The 26,068-nt window shown below is 41.3% G+C and overlaps 1 protein-coding gene across 3 annotated transcripts in view; it reads left to right on the top strand.

Annotated features, from left to right (window-relative positions):
• PARM1 (prostate androgen-regulated mucin-like protein 1) overlaps window positions 1–26,068 on the top strand; it is a 117,793-nt gene that overhangs the window by 78,090 nt on the left and 13,635 nt on the right. For 2 of the 3 annotated variants that reach the window (XM_010377131.2, XM_010377132.2), the window contains exon 2: window positions 5,336–6,061. In XM_010377131.2, the coding sequence (XP_010375433.1) occupies window positions 5,336–6,061 (726 nt within the window). Of the gene's footprint in view, window positions 1–5,335; window positions 6,062–11,547; window positions 12,089–26,068 lie in introns of those variants that run through there. The other variant, XM_010377133.2, reaches the window with a different exon arrangement.

Here is a 26,068-nt window from a genome sequence, read left to right as displayed (position 1 = left end):
ATACGAACAGACACTTCTCAAAAGAAGACATTTATGCAGCCAACAGACACATGAAAAAATACTCATTGTCACTAGCCATCAGAGAAATGCAAATCAAAACCACAATAAGATACCATCTCACACCAGTTAGAATGATGATCATTAAAAAGTCAGGAAACAACAGGTGCTGGAGAGAATGTGGAGAAATAGGAACACTTTTACACTGTTGGTAGGACTGTAGACATTTTTTTAACTTCTTCAGCTGCCCAATCTCACATGGGCTCCTCATTGCATTCTCTGTAATAGTGGTTGCTAAAGTAAGTTCCACTAGCGTTTTTGAGGCTGGGACACAGGGTATCAGTGGGGGTCAGAGGGCAGGAGTTCTAGTTCTGACTCTGTCCCTGCACAGTTCTTTCCAGGTAGACACTGTCCAATTCTTCTTCTTAGTGTAAGGTCAGTTACACCACTTCCTCTCTCTGTGTCTGCTCCTTCATTTATCAAATGAAGGGTTATACTCACTCATTAGTTAGGCCCTCTCTAGCTCTAAAATTTCCTTGAAATCCTGAGAAAGGGTACATTCTTGCTGGTTTGACTTATGCAGTTTGTTATTCCTGCAGAGACACGAGTTCTACAGTGATTCTGAATGTTGAAGCTTTAGCCCCCAGTGTGATATTTGAGGATGGGGCCTCTAGGTAGTAATTAAAGTTAGATGGGATCATGTGGGCGAGGCCCTTATGACGGGATTAGTGCCCTTATAATAAGAGACATTAAAGAACTAGCTCTCTGTCTTCACTCGCATGCTATGTGAGGAAAGGTCATGTGAGGACACAGAAGGCGATCATCTGCAAGCCAAGGGGTTGGCCCTCACCAGAAACTGAATCAGACAGCACTATGATCTTGAGCTTCCCAGCCTTTACAACTGTGAAAAATAAATTTCTGTTATTTAAGCCACCCAATCTGGTATTTAGTTATAGCAGCCCAAGCAGACTAAGACAGAAAGCATTCTCTAGGATCGTCGTGGTGCCTTAGCCTTGACTATCTTTACATTGGAAAAAGACCTACCCCAGGAGTCAGTGCATTATGGAATGTACCATCAAATAAGGCAAAGCAGAGGCTTCTAAAGCCTCGTTCAAATGAAGATAACCAACATTGTCACACAATTTCACGCATTGTTAGTTTTATAGGAGCAGAAATTGCCTGAACTAGGCTGTAAAGTTCTTTAAATAAGTACTCAGTAGATAGCTATGGGAAATGAATGACCACTTCCAGTCTTCTTTGGAAGCAGGCAAGGTAGGAATTATAAAAGTGTATTAGTAAAATTAAACAAGAAAATGAATATTTCCAGCAACAAAACCAATTCCCAGAGCTTGTCATTTTCAGCACTGTAATGATTTCCATGGTACAGCTTTTAGCTCCAGTGGAAACGACAATGCAAGTGTCATTCTGAACATCACACATCTTAAGTGGTATCTTGTGCATTCTTATTCTTTCAGGACAAATTCAAATATCATCTCTTCTGTGACTTTTCTAAATGTCATTCGAAAAATGACATTTGTATATTTTTACATTCCATGGTATCAGTACAGAATTTATTAATCTTTCCTCAGGGTTTCCATTACAACTTGGTTTTACTTTTATATAGCACTTATATCATATTACAGGAAGCTGAGTATGAGCTCTCTGAGGGAAAAGCTCAATAAATGCTTGAATGAATGAATGAGTGAATTGGTTCTCCTTTATAGATGACTGATTTCTCATTTATCTCAGGCTTGACAAGACTTTTTGACTCGACTAACAGACTGAGGCTCTCTCTACCTCCATCTGCCTATCTATTATATGATGCTATGCATGGTAAATGGTGTCATTTTTTTTTTTTTTTTTGCCCTTAGAATCTTCAATCAGCCATGACAGCTGCCAGGATGCAAAGCCAGTAAGCTCCAAAGGTCATAGACAAGATCCCATGTTTTAATAATATTTATCCCAACTGTTGTTTTGTCCGTATTTCAAAGATTTCTTGATCTGGATTCATTCTAAAACTGTTGACAGTTCACAGCTGCCAAAAGACCACTATAACAGCATGGAATAGCATGTGGCCTAAGTTAGGAGGTCTGTCCTCCTCTTTACCAGGAAATTAACTCTCCTGAAGCTTATGGCCTTGATGAACTCGTTTTAAATAAAATAAAGCCAATTATTTTGATGACAATCCAAATGTTAAATTCAGAATAAACTCTTAGCACAGCCTTCCATCAGCTCCTGAGTCAGCCGAGTGGCAAATGATGATGTAAACAGATTTTACCCTAGTACCTGAATGTTTCCCTTTTGATCTTTTCTCCCTTCCTCTGACTGGCATCTAGGCAGTGTTCTATTCCTTTTGAATATTGATTATGATTGGCCTTTACCTATTTGACACCTTCAAGGAAGTATCCTCAGGGTACGTAGAGTTAAATAGTTGAAGACCTAACTAGACATCAGTCATAGGCATATGTCATGTTGGAATTAAAATGAGTGAAGCTGATCTTTAAGCAAGAATCTTGCCCTCAAATAGTACCAGGTAGGCAGCCCTCCCTGAGGAAGCCATGATGGATGTGGCCATAACTAAAGTGATATGTGGAAAAGAGTGGAGAGATGTTGGAGTATTCATGAATAAGGTTCTTGGGTTAATTCAGTTTTCTACTCTTCCTTCATTTCTCCCACAAGTCCTTATTAAGCACTTACTATGACCTAATGCTGTCCTAGGCTCAGGGGAAACAACCATGAGTAAGACCAGGTCACTGTGCCCTCATTGAGCTTCTATTCTAGTAGAAGAGAGAGACAATACATAAGTGAATAAATAAATATGTAATTTCAGGAAAACCCTTCTCTTATTGTGAAAAACAAAAATGAGCAAAGGGTATGGCATTTCCTCAAAAAATTAAGGAAAAAATTACCATATGATTCATTAATTCCACTTCTGGGAATACGCCCCAAAGAACAGACAGCAAGGACTCAAACAGATATTTGTTCATCCACGTTCATGGCTGCAATATTCACAGTAGCCCAAAGATGGAAACAGCCCAAGTGTCCATCAATGTATGAATGGATAAGCAAGATGTGACACATACATACAGTGGAATATTATTCAGCCTTAAAAAGGACGTTTTAAGTCATTATGCTAAGTGAAATAAGCTAGTCATAAAAGGACAAATATTCTGTGATTCTACTTCTGTGAGGTACTTAGAGCAGTCCAATTCATACAGACAGTAGAGTGTAGAATGGTTGGTTGTTTTTATGCCATTCCCATGTGGAAAGGGAGTTGTTTAATAGGCACAGAGTTTGAGTTTGGGAAAATGAAAAAGTTCTGCAGATGAATAATGGTGGTTGCACAATATGTATATAGTTCCTGCCATTGAACTGTACACTTAAAATTCATTGTAACAGTAAAGTGTTATGTATACTTTACCACAATAAAAATTTTTTAAAAAATTTAAATGGACAATGGGCTAGAGGAGAAAAGAATTAGTTAGACTTGTCTGGGATGATTCCTTTGAGGAAGAGGTGACATTTGATTAGAGACCAATCAAATTGATGACGAGAACATGAGATTACATAGGGAAGCAATTCTGGATTTTGTTCTAAGTATAACAGAAGACCTTTGGAGGGTTTTGATCAGTGAAAGGACATGAGCTGATTTACTGCTATAAAAGATCATGCTGGCTGCTCAGTGGAAAACACACTAAAAGGGAGGAAACCTGGGGGCTAGAAGACCAATTAAGAGACTGTTGCAGTTGTGTTAGGCTATTCTTCGCATTGCTATAAAGGAATACCTGAGGTCGGGTAATTTACAAAGAAAAGAGATTTGATTGGCTCATGGTTCTGCAGGCTGTACAAACATAGCAACAAGTCTACTCAGCTTCTGGTGATGCCCTCAGGGAGCTTTACTTATGGTGGAAGGGGAAGTGGGAGCAGGAACATCTCATGGTGAGAGTAGGAGCAAGGGAGTGTAGGTGGGAGGTGCCACATGCTTTTAAACAGCCAGATCCTGATAGAACTCGCTCACTACCATGAGGACAGCACCAAACCATGAGGGATCAGCCCCCATGACAAAAAAAAAAAACTCCCCACCAGGCCCCACCTCCAACGCTGATGATCTCAACCTGAGATTTGGAGGGCACATCCAAACTAATCAGCAGTCATCTAGGCTAGTGACTACAATGGCTCAGGGGATGGGAAATAATAGGAGAGATAGTGAAAAGTGGTTGAATCAGGATTGTATTTGCAAGGGAGACTCATCCTGACTCACTAACGGAATTGATGTGGGATGTGAGGGAAAGACATGCCTGAAGGGTGACATCTTGGTTTTTAACTGAGCAACATAGTGAATAGGGTTCCCATCTACTGAGATGCAAATGACTGGGGGAAATACTAGTCAGGGAATGACAAGGGGGTGTGGGGAGGCAATCAAGAGATGTGTTACCTAAAAGTGAAACCATAAACCCCATGTCCAGGAAAGTACTGGCACATAAAAGCCCTTTATTAAATAATCATTGAATGAGTCAATGGATGAGACCAAATGAGTAAGCGTGGGGAAGGAGAAAGGAAGAATGGAAACTAGCTCTAAATTTTACTACATATGAAGGAGTGCATTTGGCAAATGATGTGATGGTAAGGACCCTGGGCTAGAATGTCAGACAACTGGGTTCCCAGAAAATATTTCCAAAGCTCAGATTTCTCTTTCTAGCTTTTATTCTGGGACCTCTCCCTTTTTCTTTCTCTGCAGGAAATGTGTTCACATAGTTATTCATCACAGCCAGCAGGTCCATATCGCTTACATCCCTGTGCGTAAGTGCAGAATGGGTAGCCCCCAAGACATGGAACAGCCAATCAGTGAGTTCCTCAGCTGTGGGATGGAACAAGATTGAAGCCCCCTCCTGCCAGCGACCACATTCATCACCAACCACTCCTTCCCCATTCCCAATGTCCACACTCCCAGCGTTCCTACTGGAGCTATGGAGTTGGCTGCTCGACAGACCAGACAAATTCCCATAAATCAATTCCCTAGAGGGTCTTACTCTCTAAGGACATGATTTTAAGCAAGTTGGGGACAAGATTAGTTCATACCATGCATTGGCTAGTCTTGAATTGACAGTCCTACTAATTGTTCTTATGGAGTTTTGGGTGGGTTCCTACTGAGACTTGCAGAGCAATTGGTGGGAAGAAAATCCATTAAAAGTTGCCTTCACTACTGCGGCAGGCACAATGCAAAATGAGAAATACCTGTGAAAATGCTGCAAAACAGCTGTGGAGTAAGAGCCTTGCCTCTATTTCACATATTACCGTGTTTCATGTATTAACCACTTTTGTACTGGCTCTTCCACAGGATGGAGGGTACAGAGTCTGCCGACATCAGCTCCTTTGTCCGTTTCTCTTCCGGCAAACAGTATGCCACCGATCACCATCTGGACTAGCTCTCCACAAAACACTGATGCAGACACTGCCTCCCCATCCAATGGCACTCACAGCAACTCAGTGCTCCCAGTTACAGCATCAGCCCCAACATCTCTGTTTCCTAAGAACATTTCCACAGAGTCCAGAGAAGAGGAGATCACCAGCCCAGGTTCGAATTGGGAAGGCACAAACACAGAGCCCTCACCTCCTGGGTTCTCGTCAACAAGCAGTGGAGTCCACTTAACAACCACTTCGGAGGAACACAGCTCGGGCACTCCTGAAGCAGGCGTGGCAGCTACAGTGTCGCATTCCTCTGCTGAGCCTCCCACACTCATCTCCCCTCAAGCTCCAGCCTCATCACCCTCATCCCTATCAACCTCACCACCTGAGGTTTTTTCTGCCTCCGTTACTACCAACCACAGCTCCACTGTGACCAGCACCCAACCTACTGGAGCTCCAACTGCATCAGAGTCATCGACAGAGGAGTCCAACTCTAACCACACACCCACCTCACATGCCACAGCTGAGCCAGTGCCCCAGGAGAAAACATCCCCAACAACTGTGTCAGGCAAAGTGATGTGTGAGCTTATAGACATGGAGACCACCACCACCTTTCCCAGGGTGATCATGCAGGAAGTAGAACATGCATTAAGTTCAGGTGAGTCTCTGTCCAGTCTACTAGTTTTCTTTACTACATCCACGTTAAGAATGCAGTTCAGTGAACCAAATACAATGGAAAATTTGAATTTTGCAGTGTAACGCCTAAGTTGAATTATAATTCACAAGAATTTCCACAAGAGTGCAAACTTTTAGTCACTTAACAATTTTCATGATTCACTGTGGCCAATTGCACCTTTATGGCCTGTTTTCACAAGTCATAATGATGCTACCGGGAATGTAAGCACATGAGACCAGATAGCAAAGGGATTAACAGGATGGCTTTGGCCAAGCTTCCTAGGTTTCAACTCTGGCTCCTGACCTTAGATAAGTTACTTCACCTCTTTGTGCCTTTATTTTTCCACATCTGTAAAATGGGATAAAACAGGTTCTACTGCATACAGTTCTTGTGGAGATTAACTGAAATGACATAAAGCACAACAGTTTCTGGCAGGGAGTAAATGCTCAGGAAATGTCATTTGTATTATTCTGCTCAGCGTTTTAAAGTAGTGTCTCCCTTTTGGAAACCAGTCAAAGTAGAGTAGGAGTGGAGAAAACTTACTTATTCTTTATAGTCACTGATGTATTTCAAGGGGAAGACAATAAATTTTACAAGATGTCACATCTGCTTTTATTTTCCCAGTAATTCAATGAAGTTACTATTATTTTTATCTTTGTTTTGTAATCTTGGAAATTATGGTGGAGAGAAATCGAGGGCTCTTTCTAAGGTCACCCGCATCTGACATTGATGAGAAGACTATACAATTTAGGGTGTTGGGCAGGAAGAGGCTTTCATGGGAGCATTTGGCCACTTAGCTGAGAAAGAGTGAGATGAGCTCATTTTAGATGAGCCAGAAGTTAGAGGGGGAAATGGAGCTGCAGCCCCTCCACTGGGTGGTCCTGTGAGAGATATGGACTGAGAAGGTCATTTCCAGACAGCACCCAGCTTGGTCAGTTGGGGTCAAAGGAATGGCCATCACTGAGGAGAGAACCACAACTTTTAACAACAATTGATGTACATCCATCATGAATGGAAACTGTGCTTGACAGCAGAGGTAGGAAGAGACAGAACTAAGATTAAAACTAAGATTAACTACGATGTGATTCCTCATGGAAGAGCTCACAATTTAGTAAGGGAAGAAGTCCCAAAGAATTGCACATTTTTATTTCAAAGGTCCAGTATATCATAGAGGATCTCGACAAGAAAAAGAGAGACACTCAGATTGGGATAAGGGAACTAATGACAAAGGTCTGGCTGGGGAATGGGAGAACCACAGGGGGTCACGATAACAGGGCTGTTACAGGCCAGACCTAGGAGGAAAGGAGAGAGTAGTGACCAGAACCCAGAAGGAGAGGCCCAGTAGAGTTGACCACGCCAACAGGAGCAGTGACTCTTGGCTGACGAATACAACGATCTCAAGGTTAACCTCCCTCGAGTGAAAGGAATGACTACTCTGCCCTCCCCTCCCTCTCCCAGCTCCTCTGATACGCAGCCAGAAGCCAACAACAAGGAGACGCACTGGTGTGGTCCATGCAGGTTGGCCTCCTAGAGGGCTGGTCAGAGAACCACACAGGGAAGGGTGGAGAGTGGATCTGCAGAGGTGAAGGAGGGAAATCTGTTGACTCCTCTGTGCAGCCCATTAGCACCCTTTTTATACCTCCAGGCCAGCACTTAAAACATTGAGCTTGAATGTATATCTTCAGTCTGTCTCTGTCCCAACCCCTGCACCCCAGGCTCCCAGCGTGAAGATAACCTCTCTGACACTGGTACCTGGAGCAGAGTGGGTGTTGACTTTGATGCGATATCTTAAGAACCATCTTAAACAAAGGGAGCATCAAAATACAGTGACCCCATCTCTTTTCTTTCCTAGTTCAGGCCCTCACCACCACTTGCCTGTACAACTTTTTCAGTTTTTAACCGGCCACCCTCTCTTCACTTTCTGTCCCCTTCAGGATACCTTAGACATAGCAGATTGATATTCCTGAGCACAAAATCTAAGCTTAGCATACATGAATCTCTAAACTGACACATCTACTCCTTTCTACAAGTACCCTAGTTTTATGGGCTGGATTATTCAAGGCAGTTCTGTTCTAGTATCTTGGCTTGATTTTAGGCTCTATATCTTGATTTCCTCAACTCTAGGCCAGCAGGGTCAAGAAGCCCCAAATTGGTGGCAGTTGGCTCATAAACCTGGAAGTTCATGGGAATATCACATACAGCAGAAACTCAGAATAAATGACAGAATGTTGAAATGGCTGGGGAAGAGATGCGTGGCAGATCAGAGGGACATCACTGACCAGTGCACATTTCACAGACCAAAGAGTGTTTATCCCTATGATCTACTAAATCAAAAAATATTTAGATTGCATCTACCAAGACCCTCTTCTTCATGCAAACAAGTACAAGACCTATCCTTTGAGATTTTATAGTTTAAGTAGAGAGAAAGGACACAGGACAAGTAACTCTTAATATCACTACTTAGTTTCTAATATGAGAATGAACCCTGGTAGGCAGAAGGATCTTTGGGATGATGTGATAGAACCTGCTCACTTCAAAGGTGAAGAAACTATGTCCCAGAAGTTTGAAGTGCCTCACCCAAGATCACACGGCTCAGTGGCAGCATTAGGCCCTGTGCCCAGGGCCCAGATCTCTAAGCCAAGTCAAGTCCTCTCTCACCACTCTGAATTGCTGCACTGCTCCTTTATTAGCTAGCAGACCAAGCAGCATTCTGTGGGTTTGCTCTTCAGGTTACTATTTTGGGATGCTCTTATTTAGAGATTCTTAATGTTGCCTTTAGTAGTGGCAGTAATAACACCACATTTTGCATAGCATCTTGTCTTATCCTGTGTGGGTTCACATAGTATGTTTCTATTAATCCAAGGATTCACCCACTCAACAAATATCTAAACATAGTCACCAATGAATAATTCTGAAACAAGGTGAATATTGTGGGAGTTAAATCTAACTATAGATGTTAAGAAAGGGCTCCATGATGGAGAGAGCAGGGAGCTGAGTTGCAGAAAATAAAGCAAATTTGGGCCTAAAGGGAGATGAAGGAGATTGGGGCAAAGGGAGTTTCAGGTGCTCATTTACAAAGGCAAGGAACCAAGAGCACGATCATTAAGGCTGGACACACTTGCATTCAGAATGCACCCAGAAGCTGTAAGCACTTAAGCTGCTCTTGTTGAATAATCCAGTGCCCTCCACATTACCAGGTCTAATGGTAAATTCTTAGACCTATTTCATTTGTTTATCATTTCAACTTTTATTTTAGATCAGTGGGTACATGCCCAGGTTTGTTACGTGGGTTTATTGCATTGATGCTGAGGTCTGTGGTACAATTGATCCCGTCACCCAGCTGGCAAGCACGGTACCCAATAGGTAGTTTTTCAGCCCTTCCCCCATTCTGCCTCCCTGCTCTTGTATTCTCTGGTGCTTCGACCTGGTTTGACCTGACCTGGAGCAGTGTCTGACTCAGATGATCACTGCCTTCATCTTTAAAGCACTGGCTCTGCTCGACGTTCAGGGTGTGCATCTTCACTACCTTCTGTCTCTGCTGCCTCGCTTCACTTCCTCATTTTCCTTCACTATCCAGGTCAAGCACCTCAGGCCTCCTCTCTCCCTGATCTCTCCACTGTCACTCCTGAGTGGATGACTCATGACTTTCAGTGTCATCTGTGTGCTGATAACACTGAGATGTAAAATTCTCCCCCTGTTTTACTTCACTGAACTATAGACATGTATAGCCAGCTGTCAGCCAATTCATCGTCTCCACTGGGTGGCTCATAAGCATCTCACACTTAATATGTCTAAGGCGAATTATTGATTTCCTTAACTCTCAGCCTGTGCCCCTTGATCATTTCCTGTCTTCTGTCAATTCTTCAGGCCAAAACCCTTGAAGCAATCCTAGACTCCTTTCTTTCTCATTTACTCTATATCCAGTCCATGAGATCGGGGGTGATTGCCTCTCATCCCTCTGTCATCTTTCACGTGTGTCACTTTAATATTCCTGCAACTGATCTCACTATTCACTGCACCCTTGTCGGGCAGATCTTTTCAAAACTCAGAACAGACTCCACTGTTCATCTGCCCTCACGTTCCAGTCGCTCCCCGCTCTGAATCAGAGTAAAAGCCAAAGTCTCTACCATGCCTACAAAGCTCAGCAGGATCTGACCGTAGGACCTCTACCCTCACCTCTTCCACTCTCACCCTCAGACACACTGGCAGTCTTACTGCTTCAACATACTGGAGATACTCCTGTCTCAGGGATTTTGCACTTAGCATCCTCCCTGTCTAGAACATTCTCCCTCCAGATCTTCAGTGGCTCCCTCCTTTTCGTCAGTCAGGATTCTGTTTACCTGTCACCCCTGAGCAAGCCTTTATTCACTCCCCCATCTGAAATAGTAACCCCCATCACTACTGATCCCTTTCCCTATTTAATTTTTCTTTTTATCACTTAACCATTTTCTGACATCATATGATTTATTTGATAAGTTAGTGTCTGTTTTCTGCCACTAGACAGAGTCAGTGTCTGTTTTCATGCCACCATGAAAGCGAGGACCTTGTTTGCAAATAGGAAGATATGAGCTACACCCCCAACCCCTAGAACAGAGCCCAACACGTGGTAGACCCTCAATAACATCTGTTGAATACATGAATAAAACAATCAATCAACTGATATTAGGGAAGTTATTAGATCGCCCTGAGCCTTGATCCTATCATCAGTAAAATGGGATAGGGATAGTATTCACATGATGGGGTTATTGGTCGGTTCAGGTAAGATAATAAATTTATAGCATATGGCTATTGAGCAATAGCTCAATCAATGGCTATGGTTGCTACTTTACTATTATTTACTGTTATTACTATTCTGCTGGTGTGATTATCATTGTTATTATTTTATTTATCATGTTGAAGAATGCCCACCGTCTTCAACAAATATTTATTGAGCTTCTACTATGAGCCAGGCATCTGGTTAAATACTAGGGATATAGCCATGAGTAACACAGTCACTTCACTCATGGACATTACAATGTAGTGTGCACATGGTGCACGGCATAGTGAGTAACCTAGTTTGGGTCCCAAGCTACATAGAGGGAGACACTGCAGATGTAGGAAGGATGCCTTCAGGACAAGCATTAGAGAACCCTAGGGAGCAGCCTAAGACAATTGGTTATACTTTCTAGGCCATTTATAGTCACCAAAGGCTTTTGATCAGGGGAAGAACATATTGAGAATCATATATTAAAAGTATTCAACTGATGGGAATATGTATGTCAAGTTGCAGGGAGTTCAGAATTGGAACCATGTATGCCAGTTATAACTGTTTTCTGGTTTGTCGTTGTCGTGCACTGATAGTAGGCACATCACTTAACTACTCTAACTTAAAAGGGCTTGGTTGTAAACTGAATACAGGAGAAGCAATCTCTCAGGTCCTTTTGGCTTTTTATACTATGGTAATTATTTATTACAATTGTCCTTTACAGAAGACATGAGGTTCATGGTCATATGAAGCATACTGAGAATATATATGTTCCAAGAATTGGGCTAGCGACGACACAGATAGCCCTCATCTGATTGCAGTGGCGTGAACGCAGCAGTATCTGTTCTACAGGTGACAAAACAAGTCCAGAGAGACTAAGTTCTCACTTGAGTGACCAGACAGGATTGAAATCCAGTTCTGCTGACTGACCCTAAGTCAAGTGTTCCTTTCACAATGCCCATCCTACCTGAATTAGTAGAAACACAGAGTTGGGGAAGAACTGATGGGCTTCAGCATTACTGCAGAAATGAGCTAGATGGGCTAGTTGCCAGATGTTGCCAGCTGGGTCCCAGGGGTGGAGGTGCCCAGTGGGAAGAGAAGCAGATGGTGGCAGCAGCCATGCAAAATTGGCTGTGCAGAAGAAGAGTTTTGATGGATTTTCATTTTTTAGCTTTTGTTTGGCTCTTAAAGGAAGAGAGAAAGATGTGATGTGTTAAATTTGGGTCACTTTGTTTTATTAAATCAGAGCTCTTCAAGGATGAAAACTATGACTACAGTGTGTTTTTGACTCCCTGAACAAAATTGAATGGTGCTATGAACAATTTGGTGCTCAGTACATGCTTGAGGGATTAAATGACATTGCAAAACAAGTAATATTCAAAACATCATCAGTTCTTGCATATGCAAACTTTAAAATTATAATCACTGTGCTTGTTGCAAAGTGGATATTCTCTTTTGTCTGTAAAATCCACATGTACACTGGTCTTTCACTATCCTATTATTTTCATTATGAAGAGAAGCACACACAACCGTGAAAATTGGTGAAGACCATTGAACATTAAATGGCTGATCTGAACCCCAGTATTTACTCAGTGTGAGCTATGCCAACAAATACCTTTAAATAAAGGGCACTAAGCAGGCACAGACATCTAGACATCTCTATGTCCATACCTGCAAGGGACTTTCAGCTCTACAAGACACCCATAAACCTTAGATTTGAAAAAAGACTCAACTTGTAGAAACGATGAAACAATAATTTTAAAAGGATACCTAGAAAATTTTGGAAGTGAAAAAATGTATATTGTAGTATGTTAATGACCATCATGTTTAACTGACATATTAAAAATAGGTTAAAGGAGAAAACAATTATTTAATTAAAAAAAAAAAAAAAAAAAAACATAGGTGTGAGAAGACCATGGTAAACATTTCCTGGTCAGATTCTTTTAAAATGGCCAGAATGTATCAGAAAGCAATAATCTAACAAGTATAGTATCTTAGGCTCAACTTTACAAATATTAGATCATTGTACATGCCCAGGCCTGGTCCTCTTATGGTGAGTGCTGCCACCATCTTTTCAGTTCTCTCTCTCCCACTCCCTAGCTCTACTCTGTCACTGAGTACTATTGATTTTGAACTCTTGGTAGCTCTCAAATTCATCTACTTCTCTTCATTTTTATCTCAGAGCTCCCATAATCCCACTGCAATAGCCTCCCAACTGCCCCTCATTTCCCCCCACCCACCCATCTCCCTCCTCCCTGTTGTCCACACAGCGGCTAGAGTGACAATTAAACACAAATCTGATCAAGTCTCACATAACCTTACTACCACCACCATCTCAGCCCCTGGGGGCACTCCACTGCTTTTAGGGTGAAGTCCAGACACCTTCACTTTATGTGGGCTCCACTTGTCACCCCAGTGTCATCCCACAACCCTCCCCTCGCTCTCTGCACCACCCACACTGGCTGTCTCTCAGTTCCATGAGTGCCTACATCTCCCTCTTGATTTAGGGCCTTCACTCACTTGGACGCTACCTGGGACTTTCTCACAACCCATCACTTCACCTGGTTAATTCTAGCTCATTCCTCAGGTCTCAGCTCAAATAGCACCTGGTCAGAAGGTCTCTTATGGGGCCCCCTGTCCAGTGTTGGCCTCCCAGTTACAAGTTTTCACAAGTCAATCATATCTCTTCTTCACAGCATATGGAGAACATATTTTTCTTGTGTTTCATTGCCTTTGCTGCTTTTAAAGTACCTGAGAGTGGGTCCTTGTCTATTTTGGCTCACAAATATATTCCCAGCACCTAACAGTGTCTGGCTCAGTGTAGGTTTTCAATAAATGTCCAATGAATCAATCAAATCAATCAGTGATTTTGGGTGACAATATCAATCTTTAGACAATAAATTCACATATTGTATTAGCCTCATTAATCCTGTGCTTTGAAATGAGAATGAAGAAAAATTGAACATCCTCACTGTGTCTGCAGAGACATCCCTTCGGATGCCTTTAAGCAGTGTAGATGTCTAAAGGACTTTCTGCTGCCCACCCCAAGCCCACCCCACCTCTCTTCTCACCATTCTGACTCCCTTCTTTGGCTTTCCCGTAGACTCCAGGGCTGCCAACGCTGTGGGTTGTTATAAACTCTCACTCATATTTTTTCTTTTGTGCCCAGTTCTTTTTTTTTTTTCTTTCCAACTTTTATTTCAGTTTTGGAGGGTACATGTGCAGGTCTGTCACATGGGTAAATTGTGTGCCATGCAGGTTTGTTGTACAGATTTTGTTACTGAGGTAATAAGCATAGTGCCCTATAGATTTTTTATCTGCACCCTACTCCCACCCTCCACCCACAAGTAGGTCCCTGTATCTGTTGTTCCCTTCTTTGTGTCCATGTGTACTCAAGGTTAACCTTCCTCCTAAGTCAGAACATGCAGTGTTTGGTTTTCTGTTCCTGCATTAATTTGCTTAGGTTAATGGCCTTCAGCTGCATCCATGTTGCTGCAAAGGACAGGATTTCATTCTTTTTGTGGGTGAATAGTATTCCATGGTGTATATACACATTGTGTTTATCTAATCCACCATTGGTGGGCATTTAGGTTGATTCCATGTCTTTGCTATTGTGAATAGTGCTGTGATGAACATACATGTGCAAGTGTCTTCATGGTGGAACTATTTATATTTCTTTGGGTATATACTCAATAATGAGATTACTGGGTCAAATGGTAACTCTGTTTCAAGCTCTTTGAGAAATCTCCAAACTGCTTTCCACAGTGGCTGAACTAATTTGAATTTCCACCAGCAGTGTATAAGCATTCCCTTTTCTCTGCAACCTCACCAGCATCTATCTTCAACTTTTTAATAATAGCCATTCTGTCTGGTGTGAGACGGTATCTCATTGTGGTTTTGATTTGCATTTCTCTAATGATGAGTGGTGTTGAGCACTTCTTCATATACTTGTTGTTTTCCTATTCTTTAAACTTAGTTTAAACCTCAAAGTTTCCTAAAGCCAGATAAACTCCCATAAGGGGCTCCAACTGTCAGATTTTATTTTAAGTGAAAATTATTCCGAATTATTGTCTCTTCTTCTTATATTTCTCCTTTGGCTCAGTTATATTACCTAAATCTTAATCTGGTTTTGAAATATTTCCAAAATATCTTTTGAGACATATATGTCAAGGTAATAAAATCAGCTATTTACTATCTATTTAGTTTGTCATGTAGTAGCAATATAACTCTATCACATATTTTAATTGTCCCAACATCACCTTTTATTACATTTGGAAAGTTTTTGTCTTTACAGAGCAATTTTCTTTTTCTGTTTCAAATGCTTTCACCAATCGCATATGATGAAAGTGGCTGTGGAAATGGTTTACTGAGAAGGTGGGATTTAACTTATAAACACAGCTGATACCATTGATATGTCAGATATGGATATGCTTGATTCCATACCCTGACTGAACCCTTACTCTAATCTTCCAACTCAAAAAAGCATGTCTTTTTAGTTATAAAATAGTTTGGCAGGGAAATGAGAATGGATCAACACCCTCCCATGATCTTTATCAGAAAGGTTCTAAAAATCGCATTTCAGAGAGTCAAGTCAGGAATATTGCATTAGGAGTGCATAAAATGGATGCTAACTTAATATTGTCCTCAGCATGCTTTGTTCCCCCTCAGGGTCCTAGGATACAAAAATATTGGCCAAAAAGAGATGATATTTTATTTAACAGTATAATGCTTTTATTGTCAGACTCATGGCCTTCAAGGGGTAGACCAGAGGATCAAAGATGAAGGCAAATGTTAAAATTATAAAATCTCAGTAGGTCCATGGATATGGGCCATCAAAAACACTTTGCCATATTTCCATGTGGAGAAATCATGGAATCATTTCAAAGACAGGCTCTAGGAAGGCAAGAATATTAGTAACAGCACAAGCTTTGGCATCAGACTGCCTGGTTAAAATCTCACCTGTACTATTTGCTAAATGGGAGAAATGAGCAAGTTTGTTTATCACAGGTCTTCCATTTTCCTCATCTAGATGATGAGGGTAATTATAGTACTGTACCTGTTTTACAGGATTCTTATTAGGGTTAAATGAGACAAGTATATTAAGTGCCTCTTACATGTTAGCACTGTGTAAATGTTAGCTATCATTATTACAGTTGGGTCCTTAATTCTCAGTGTGGATACCAACCAGCAAGAGTTTTGACTCTTCTAGACTTTGATTTTCTTAACTTGAAGAATTAGAATGTGTGTAAAAACACTTTAAGATTCCCAAAGGGATTATTACCGTGACTATTAGATAATAAAAGTCCACTTAAGTACCCGCCTACAGCATAATACAGAAAAGCATAATCCAAAAAGTGTAAAGGAGAAAAATAGCTATGTTCACATTTGAAACAATAACAGTTTCAGAAAACTTGGAAAATCCAAAGAAAAGTGGAGTCCAAACAACTGAAGATTTCTAGCTAAGAGAAAGGCAATCTTGGGGCGTTGGGGGAAACAAAAGCTGAGCTGCAGGATTTAGCCTGGGTCCCATCTGTCCCCAAGGTTGGACAGTTGAGACCTAGAAGTTGTACTCTTCCCTTAACTTGCATCAAAGTTTGGAAATTATTTTTCTTTCCAATGTTTTTAACTCCAAAACTTTGAATTCCTGAGTCTGGGAGAAATTAACACTTGGTAAATATAGTATTCAAAAGCAAGATCCTGCATGGCCTTGCTGATTAATGACATGGAGTGAGGCTAAATTTAGCTAGTGGTTCCTAGGAGATCCCTGAGTCCTTGGGACTGTAGTAATTATATTGATGTCACTGCCCTTGGCCAAGGTGTCAGGATAGGTAACCTGAAACTATGACTCTCTGTTCCCTGCCCATATTCTGTAATAAAAAAGATAAACTTGCACACTGCTTGGCAACAAGGGTTAGGACTTTGTCTTGGGCTCTTAGAAGTTCTTCCTTCTTGCTTATGTCCTCTGAACCAAGAAAATACCAGTGTGGAAGCTCTCACCTGTCAAGGTTGGTGAACTCCACAAGAATCTGAGCCTTTACCTTAGCAGACTGGATGATTTTTGCAAAGGACATACGCCAACTTTTCTCATTTATTTTTCCCTTTAGTTTTTTGTTTGTTTGTTTGTTTTCTTTGAGACTGAGTTTTGCTCGCTCTCATTGCCCAGGCTGGAGTGCAGTGGCACAATTTAGACTCACTGCAAACTCCACCTCCTGGGTTCAGGCGATTCTCCTGCCTCAGCCTCCCAAGTAGCTGGAATTACAGGTGCCCACCACCATACACCGCTAATTATTGTATTTTTAGTACAGACAAAGTTTCACCACATTGGCGAGGCTGGTCTCGAACTCCTGAACTCAGGTGATCCACCCGCCTTGGCCTGCCAAAGTGCTGGGATTACAGGCGTGAGCCACTGCTCCCAGCCCCTTTAGTATTATTTTATCCATAGTCATGCCTTGTTTTCATCACTGAAATACTAAAGAGATAGAGGAGACAGTAACAACAACAGCAACAACAAAAAGCTCTTCTCTCTCATTGTTCACGGAGATGCTGGCACCTACTGAGCAAGATGGTGGCATGCTTCCTGCAGTCCATATTCACCCCTCTAAGCTTCCTTCACAGAGATGACCTAGGAGTTGAGATTCCCCAGCCTGGCCTCTGATGTTCCTCATTCCTGACACACTCCTTTTGATCTGGGGAGCACCATTAGCACAACTGAATGAGGGGATTGATCCCGGACACTTAGCTGGAGTTGCTGTGTGTTAATCGGTTGTTCTAAGGTAGAAGATCACTGCTTTGCCTTGAGAAAAGGCAATGAAGAATATCTCTCATTATTCTTAGAAAACCAGTATAGTTCACATTACAGGTGTCAAAAGAGAGCTGAGATTGAACAACCTGAACACACAGTTAAAATAAATTCCAAGTGGAAAAGAGGCTTCATTCGTGTGGGAAAAGATTGTAATTCTAAGTGAAGTGAAGAAACCTTAAAACCATGGTAACCAAGAACTGTGCTGACATGTGTGCCTGGTTTGCATTAATTGCAAACGTGCGCTTCCCAGGTCCTTAAAATACAGCTGATGTGCCCCTATGAGAGAGGAATGAAGAAAGAGGAAACAAGCACTGGGCTTGTGCAAGAGCAAGTATTTTATTATCTCAACCAAGATTAATATTTCTAGCATACATTTTTAACTACAGGTTTTAGGTAGGTAACATCCTTTTAGATAAAAGTGAAGCCAGTCTCTAAACCAGGTCTTCTGAAGACATGAAGTGGAAACATAGATGTTGGGATCCTACCCCACAGTTCGAATCCCAATTCTGCCCACTAACTAGCATGTAGATAACAGTACAAACATGAGGTAAAACATTCCAGCTGTGATAATACTTGGCTAATTTTGATAAAGTTTATCTCTGCCACTCTGTGTAAACAAATGACTAGTAACTTAATGATGTAAATATTTTGAGAGAGGAGTAATGGGGAAAAGGGCTAATTTACTTATTTACAGGGACAAGCTTAGGTTGTGTTAATTAAAAACACTTCTGTAGCATACTTTTATGCAAGCTGTTTTCTTTATAAAGATGCTTTCTTTTTGCAATGTAACTACTAATAAAGTTTAGGTTTTTTAAAGTAGCTGTGCTTCAGAAGAAATCAGAGTGATTTTGTGAATCACTTACTTTGGGTCTAGACAAATAATAAAGTATAATGTGGTATACCTGGCTTTAAGAGACTTTCAGTCTAGAGAGTAGGCAGAACGTATTCTCATAAAACCACTGGTATTACAGTGTATTTCATACATCTACGTCTTATATGTATAATATGCATAACCACCCACAGCTACATATGGCAGTATGAGTTACATACTAAAATAAATTTACTAAATTGTCCCATACACAATAAGACAGCAAATGTCTAGAAAAAGAGGACTCAAGATAGTGACTGTCATCAGGGATGAGTTCCAAGAGAAAGTTGGACTTGAGAAGGATTTTGCATAAAAGGTGCATCCTTCTTCCCAAAGCATTTCCATGGTCCCTGCTCCCCAAACTATCAAGCCAAACACCATGATCCCTGGCTTTCAGAGTTTTTATGATTTGGTCCTGAGTACTCAACCATTTACATGATCTCTGTTAATTTCCATTATGCCTTCTTATATAGCCTGTGGTCCTCGTTTTGTCACTTAGTCAGTCCTGCAGCCTTTCAGTCTCCTAATCCATAAAATGAAGGCACTGGCCTCTACAAAGATCTCAACAGCCCTCTTTGTTCATGCTAATTTACAAAGCATTTCATCTCATTTGATCCTTTCAGTAGCCCTGTGAGGTGGAGAGGACAGGGATTAGTCCATTTTTTAGATAAGAACACCAGTCAAGGTGCTCTGTCTTTAAGCCCAGTGCAAACCCTTCAGGCCCATAAATGTTGGGTGTCTGGTCTCCTCTGAGGTGGTTCCTGCCTCGATCCTCCATTGCTGTCTGTCCAAGTCCTGCCCCATCCATCAGAGAACAGCTTCATTCCCAACTCTTTCCAAGACTGCTCCAGACTTTACAGGCCCACCCACCTTAGTTACAGGCAGAAATACAGAGGCTGGCACTACTCACCTCTCTTACCTCCCTGCCTGTCTATCCATCCAATCCTGCACACCCCAGTATGGTTCCTGGGGCCTGACACTTGTCTCTGCCATGGAGTGGTGACACCTCAGGGCCCTGGCCTATTGAGTCTCTACACCCCACACTGTCCTGGCTTAAAGTGAGCCCATGGAGTTCATTCAGGAGAAGCTTGTAGGGTGGATTTGGGGTAAGAGGGAGGAGACAAGATGTGCTTCCCCTGGCTTGGGGTAGAATGGAAAGAAGAATAGAATGAAATCCAAGCAGACAAGGCCAGAAGACAAAGAGACTTTCAATAATGGTAAAATTAGGATCTACCTAGGTTGCAGTGTCTAAGATCTGAGAGCTGAAGTTTTCTTTTCTAACTTTCTCTCCATCTCACAAACTATACCCTACTCCCACTACCGCCCCACTAGAAGCAAATTGCAGTTACCATATACCCTGGGTTATTTAATACACTGAAATGAACAGCATTTGGCAGCATTCTGAGCAGTTATTTTGCACCACAACACACACTAGGAACCAATGACCTGAACGATCTAAGGCTGCTGTTCTAGAACTGTTGTCTGCTTCTAACTAGCCCTCTTCCCAATTAATTTGAATTATTGAGCTTCAATCTTCCTTCACCAGTATGTACAAGAGGACCCACGCCATCACACAGCCTAAGGTAGGCCCTGATTCCAGGGCAGCTAAGAGAAAGCAGACAGAGGATGCATCAAAGCTGTAGGTTTTATTTTAAAACAGTTGAAGATTTAGTACTAGAGCCCAGGGTGGCAGGAGAGCCTAGTGGGTAACACATGGACTCTCGAACCTGTGCTTGTATCCCAGTTCTTCTACTTAGCAGTTCTGTGGTTTGGGTCCTTAGCATCTCTGTGACTCAGTTATCCCAACTGTAAAATGGAGATAACAAGAATACCTACTTTATGGAGTTCTCATGGGGATTAAATGAACTGAAATAAGTGAAGCTCATAGAACAGTCCCTGGCACACAGTAAGTAACAGGAAAATGTTAGTTGCTTTTATTTTTGTTGTTGTTTATTTCTCTTGCTATTACTGTTGTTCTTTGGAGGAAGGAGACATGATCTGATACTCTTGCTGTGAAAATGAAGAGCCTAGCATAATATATAGAGATTCAGCAGGCACAGAGTTCTAACTGTCAAGCCCTCGCCAGTCACCCACTTCCCTCCTCCAGCACATCCACAGACACATGCTTTTAAAGAGAAAGAATTCCTCTGACACAAAATGTTCCTTCCCTCTTGGTGACCTTGACTGAAGGAGCCGCCACACACTCTGAAGTGGCCACCTGCTCCTCTTCTCCAATTCTTACCTAATCTCTGGACCAGGAAGTGGGAAGAAAAGAGCAAGAATATTGAAAAACAGTCAAGAGGTTTGTTAAAGACTCTTCTCAAAATAGATCAGAGGCATGCACACATACTCAGGAACTTGGTCAAGTATTTACACGCACCTTCTGAATAAGCTGACTGGTGAATTTTCAAGGAGAATGTGGCTCAGGAGTCATCTATGGATAGCAGTGAGACACTCACCTCTTTTTCACCTCTGGAAACTTTCCACCATCACCTCCTCCACCCCCAGCTCTCTCAGAGCAACAAAAACTTCTTTAAAGAGCCCAGCAAAGTTCTTTCTTCAGAGGTTGTTTGGGTTCATCCCATCATGTCCTAATATTTACGTTTTTGATACAATTGGCGAATACTAATCTTTCTTCCAAAGAGCTCAAATAAAATGTTTATTTCATGTTTAAAGTGAAATAAAAAGAAAATCTCTCAATGAGAAGAGTCCCTAGAGGAACATTTGAGGTTTGAGAATATTGCTAAGCCCAGGAATATAGAAAGACCCTTTTGGTCAAGTGAGAGGCAGGAGGCTTAGACATGAACAGAACCCCTTCTGAGTATGTGAGAAAGAAAAGGGGCCCATGTGTGTGGCGTGCGGGCCCATGGGGATGTGTGAGTGTGGGAAGAGAGACTCTTAAATGATGCCACACATTCCTGGACTGCCTCAGGGATAGAACAGAGCTAAAGCAGGGAAAGGAATAACCCCGAAGGCAGCCTCCTTCCTCAGGGTTGTGGGGGAGTGGAGTAGTGGCCAACCAGGCTGACCAGGAGTTTGCTCTGGCTGCTTCAAGGATGTTATCTGACTCTATTTAGACAGTTATTCCTTGATATGGTTTGGCTGTGTGTCCCCACCCAAATCTCACCTTGAATTGTAATAATCCCCATGCATCATGGGAGGGACCCAGTGGGAGATACTTGAATCATGGGGGTGAGTTTTACCCATGCTGTTCTCATGATAGTGAAGATCTGATGGTTTTATAAAAGGGAGTTACCCTACCCATGCTCTCTTGCCTGCCGCCATGTAAGATGTGCCTTTCACCTTCCATCATGATTGTGAGGCCTCACCATCCATGTGGAACTGTGAGTCCATTAAACCTTTATATATATATATATTACCCAGTCTTGGGTATGCCTTTATTAGCAGCATGAGAATGGACTAATTCATTTCTAAATGAACTCTCCTCCAGCTAACCACCTTGGTCACTGTTGGGGACTTTCAAGTGCACAGTGAGAAGGACAGGGAGCTGGGGAGGTAGGACCACAGATGTAGTCATAGGAGTAGGTACTCAAGTAAGAACTGGAGCAGGTGATTCCAAGGTGAATATGTGGTGAGTCAGCTGTGTGGAAACTTTCTTAGCACATCTATTAAGGTAAAAAAAATTTTTCCAGTAATCTTTTTTAAGCTAAAATTATATTTGTTTATTCAACATTAAATACATCAGTTAAGTATCCACTGTGGGCCAAAGATGGTGCCTTAAGCTAACAGTGCACAAAGAAATGGGAAGAGATGCAAGATGGCCACGAATAGAATTGACCTAGGGAAGCATATGAACATAACACAGAATGATTGAAAGAAGTCAATGCTGAGACCTGAGAACACACAACAACACTGTAATTTATTCAGGGGTGTCAAGGAAAACGGCTCAGAAGAGTTGATATTTAGCTAGATGATGAAGAAGAATAGGAGCTGGCCAAGCTAAGAAAAGTTAATGATTAAAAATGCAAAACCTGGATTAAATAGTACTGGGTCCAATTGCTAGTTCAATCATTTACCACATGTAAAACCTTAATCTCTCTGAGCCTTAACTTCCTCATCTATAAAATGGGAACAATTCTTCCACCTTGTAAAGAGAATTAAATAAGATGATAGCTATACAGTTTTGCGCACAGTCTCAGCCCAACGTAATCACCTGCAAATGGTAGCTATGGTTATTCTTTAGCCCGTTTATTCTGGTCCTGGGCCATTAAAAAAAAAAGTGGCAAAATGCAACCCTGAGGAATTCCAGACTTCAGGGAGACCAAAAATCAAAGAGGCTTTGGTTCACAAGCCTTCACCAACCCTTTGGATAGGCAGAACATGTTGGTAGAGTGAAATGTGCTAGCACAGTGGAATGTTCTTGTATCTTGGATTATAAAACATATAGATAAGTTTCCTCCAGTTCTTAATTTCTGCCCATTCCAGGGCTTTATCACATGAGTCACACCCACTCTCTAACTTACAAATCCCAATGAGGAAGAAATGAAATGCGAGCCACCTTCCCGGTGTCTCCACTCCCAGTGCACTGCCCATCAGTGTCCCGCACCTTCCTCATAAGGCAGAGGCTCCCCTGCCCCCAGCCACACCTTCCTCATTTTTTCTCTCCCTTCCTCATATTGAAAAATGTAAGAGGAGGAGGAGGGGAATTCCAGTTTAGTTTAAACAGAACTCAGGGGGAAATGGCATTTGTTTTCACAAGGAGGAAATAAAGCCTTTTCACTCACCCTATAAAGTTGTGCTAACATGGGCTTAGCAACCCCTTTATGTTCCCAAACTGTAATGCCCTCAGGTGTGGAACTTCCCAGGGCTGATGTTACCAGCTGCTTCTGAAAGCAGCCACTGCTGTGGAGGTAACAGCAAGCTCAGGATACAAGATCTTCTAGGCTCAGGGCCAGATAAAGGTTTTCTGCTTCTGGAGGACTCTTGTTCCCATGGCTGGCATCCACTGAGAAGAGTCAGTGGGTAGCAGAATAGTTAATACAGTGGTTCAAATATTTAAGTACTATCTATTTTATCTTATACCATTTGGCCTTATATTGGGCTGTACAAACTCTCAGAAGTGCCCCTTTGCCCAGCTGCCCTCAAGGGCCCATCAGGAGGAAAATAACTGGCTAATTCCAGCTCTGGTCATATAGGCTGTCTTCTATGGACATGGTAGGGTGACGTGGAAGAGCCCCATTTGAAGATTGGGGGTAAACTTGGAGCTAGAGAGCCACCCATTACATGGAGGAGAAGTGGTTACTCTATCACTTACAATCCAAAAAAAAAAAAAAAGAATGCACTTTAGTTGGAGAACCTGCCTGATTTATCTTTAGAAAGAGGTGGTATATAAATAAATTCAGTAAATCACAAAGTTGGAGGGGACCCAACTGCTAAAGTTAGAGAAGAATCTCTGAAAAAGGCCAAACCTGTGATTTTCTGTATTAAGCTATCCCTGGAGCAAGAAAGAAGAGTCTTGCGGAAAAATCAGCTATATTCCTTCTTTTTTCTTCCATTTTCAAAAAAGAGAAATTAAATTAAAAGGTCAGTTTTTTACACTGCTCTTAATTGCAATGACTGTATCTTTTTGAATCTTAAAATACTCCTATCACCTTACCCTGTGGTTATAACCCTCCTTTCATAAGCTTTTCAAAGAGCTATTAGGAGGCTTCAGTGAACTTTGAATTGTTCTAATTTCAACACAGTTTAGAGGCCAAGAAGCCAAGAGGAGTCTTTCAAAATAGGAGTGGAGGTTTTCCAAAAGGGGAACTGACCTCGGATGTTCTCTGCTTGACCCAGTCTGCACATTTGATCATTCAGTGCCATAATTCTGTCTTTACAATAGAAAAAAGGGGAAAAGAATTATTCTGATAATTACATTAATCTGGCTCAAAATGATTCCAGGAGCAAAGAAATGGATCTGTGAGTGTTCAGAAGCTTGTAAGCTCTGAAATGGTTAAATATGATAAGTCTTCGTAGAAACAACAAGCTCTGGTCTCAGTCTTAATGTTAGCAATGATTTTTTTTTATCTCTCTTTTAGAAATTATAACTAGCAGGAGCATGGATGTCTGATGTAGCATTCTTTCATCCAAAGCTTTTGAGAAGTTACTAAAGAATTAACAAGTGGACTGATTGGCTTCTTAACTGTGCTATAATTCTTTTGGTGGGAAGGCTAATAAAGCGAACAGTAACAGGAGCCATTCATAACTAGCAGACAAAAATAAATAAATAAAAGAAGAGATACTAAAATAATCTACAGTGATAAATCTCCAAAAATGTGGGGGAGAGTCATCACTTTTGAAACCTAGCACACAAGAGATGAGAATTGGTCCAGGATCATATATTTGCATAGTGCTTTTGACTGGTGCACCTGGCATCTCATTTAATCCCCTTAAAATCATGCAAGATGGGTAGAACACTCTTATTCCTCTGTCTCAGCAGGTAAGTAGTATAAGAGTCATCAGGGTTAAGTAAATAGTTCATGGTCACACAGCTACTAATGAACCACACTTGAATCCACATATTCAGACTCCAAATCTCTTGTGCTCTTTGCAGTGTGTTTAAAAGAGTCCAATTCATTTGTTGAAGTACTAGTAAATAATTTCCCAGTTGCCTAAAAGAATAAATGGGGTCCCTAACACCAGCTTTAGTGCCAAAAACTCACTTTAAGTATTAGGACACAAGAGCCCAATTGATTCTTGCCATTTTTAAGGTGAAATAAAACTAAAGTATATTCATTATTAATGCAAAGCTCACACAAAAAGCATGTTGTGCTTCAAAGTAGTATTTGAAGGAGTTATGGTTATTCTTACATGGGTACATGCTCAAAGAGTTTTTTTAAACTGTCCATTAATAGTTGCTTTTGGAACCAGATTTCAAACTACATAATAAAACATTCACGTTACTTTATATCGCACCAGGATATGTCTACAAACACAAAATAGTGTTACCTATCAGACCTGACCTTATTCTATATATCAAACTTTGCTTTATCCTCTATAAAACCAAATTTACTATTCAAGAATGAAAACTGAACATATTTCCCACAGAGGAATGTTTTAAAATGCTTTGACTTGATTGCCTTATGAAAATTAGTGTATTTCCTACCAAGGCAACCCTTTTAAAGTGGATACTGCTGATATTTTTATGAAAAAACCAACCACATTACTTTGTAGTGACCCTTGAATACAACATCCTAAGTCTCTCAATATTTCACAAGTAGTAGAAAGAAGAGGCAGAGCCCATAAAAGAAGAAAATAGGACAAAACGAAATGTAAAACCCACTACCCCTGCAAACAACAGCAGCAGCAACAACAACAGATTGATGTCATTTCTTAAAAAGATAATCAAAATATGACTAAGTGCTCCTCTCTGAATTCCAGGTCAGCCAAAAAATCTTGATAAATATTGACCATTTACCCAATTTCACCTGCATAAAAAGTGTTTTGGTAACAGAGTTAAGATCCTGGGTTTTATTCTAACTGTGAATGTCATACAGAATGATCTGAAGTAGCTTTTTCCCCTTTCAGAGAAAAGATGGGATTAGGCAGAAGGTGGATACTACCTATGCACGC

Source organism: Rhinopithecus roxellana, chromosome 2 (assembly GCF_007565055.1).
Source record: "Rhinopithecus roxellana isolate Shanxi Qingling chromosome 2, ASM756505v1, whole genome shotgun sequence".
Classification (NCBI taxonomy): domain Eukaryota; kingdom Metazoa; phylum Chordata; class Mammalia; order Primates; family Cercopithecidae; genus Rhinopithecus; species Rhinopithecus roxellana.
The sequence above is the reverse complement of the archived record's forward strand: the minus strand, read 5'-3'. Positions and strand labels throughout refer to the sequence as shown.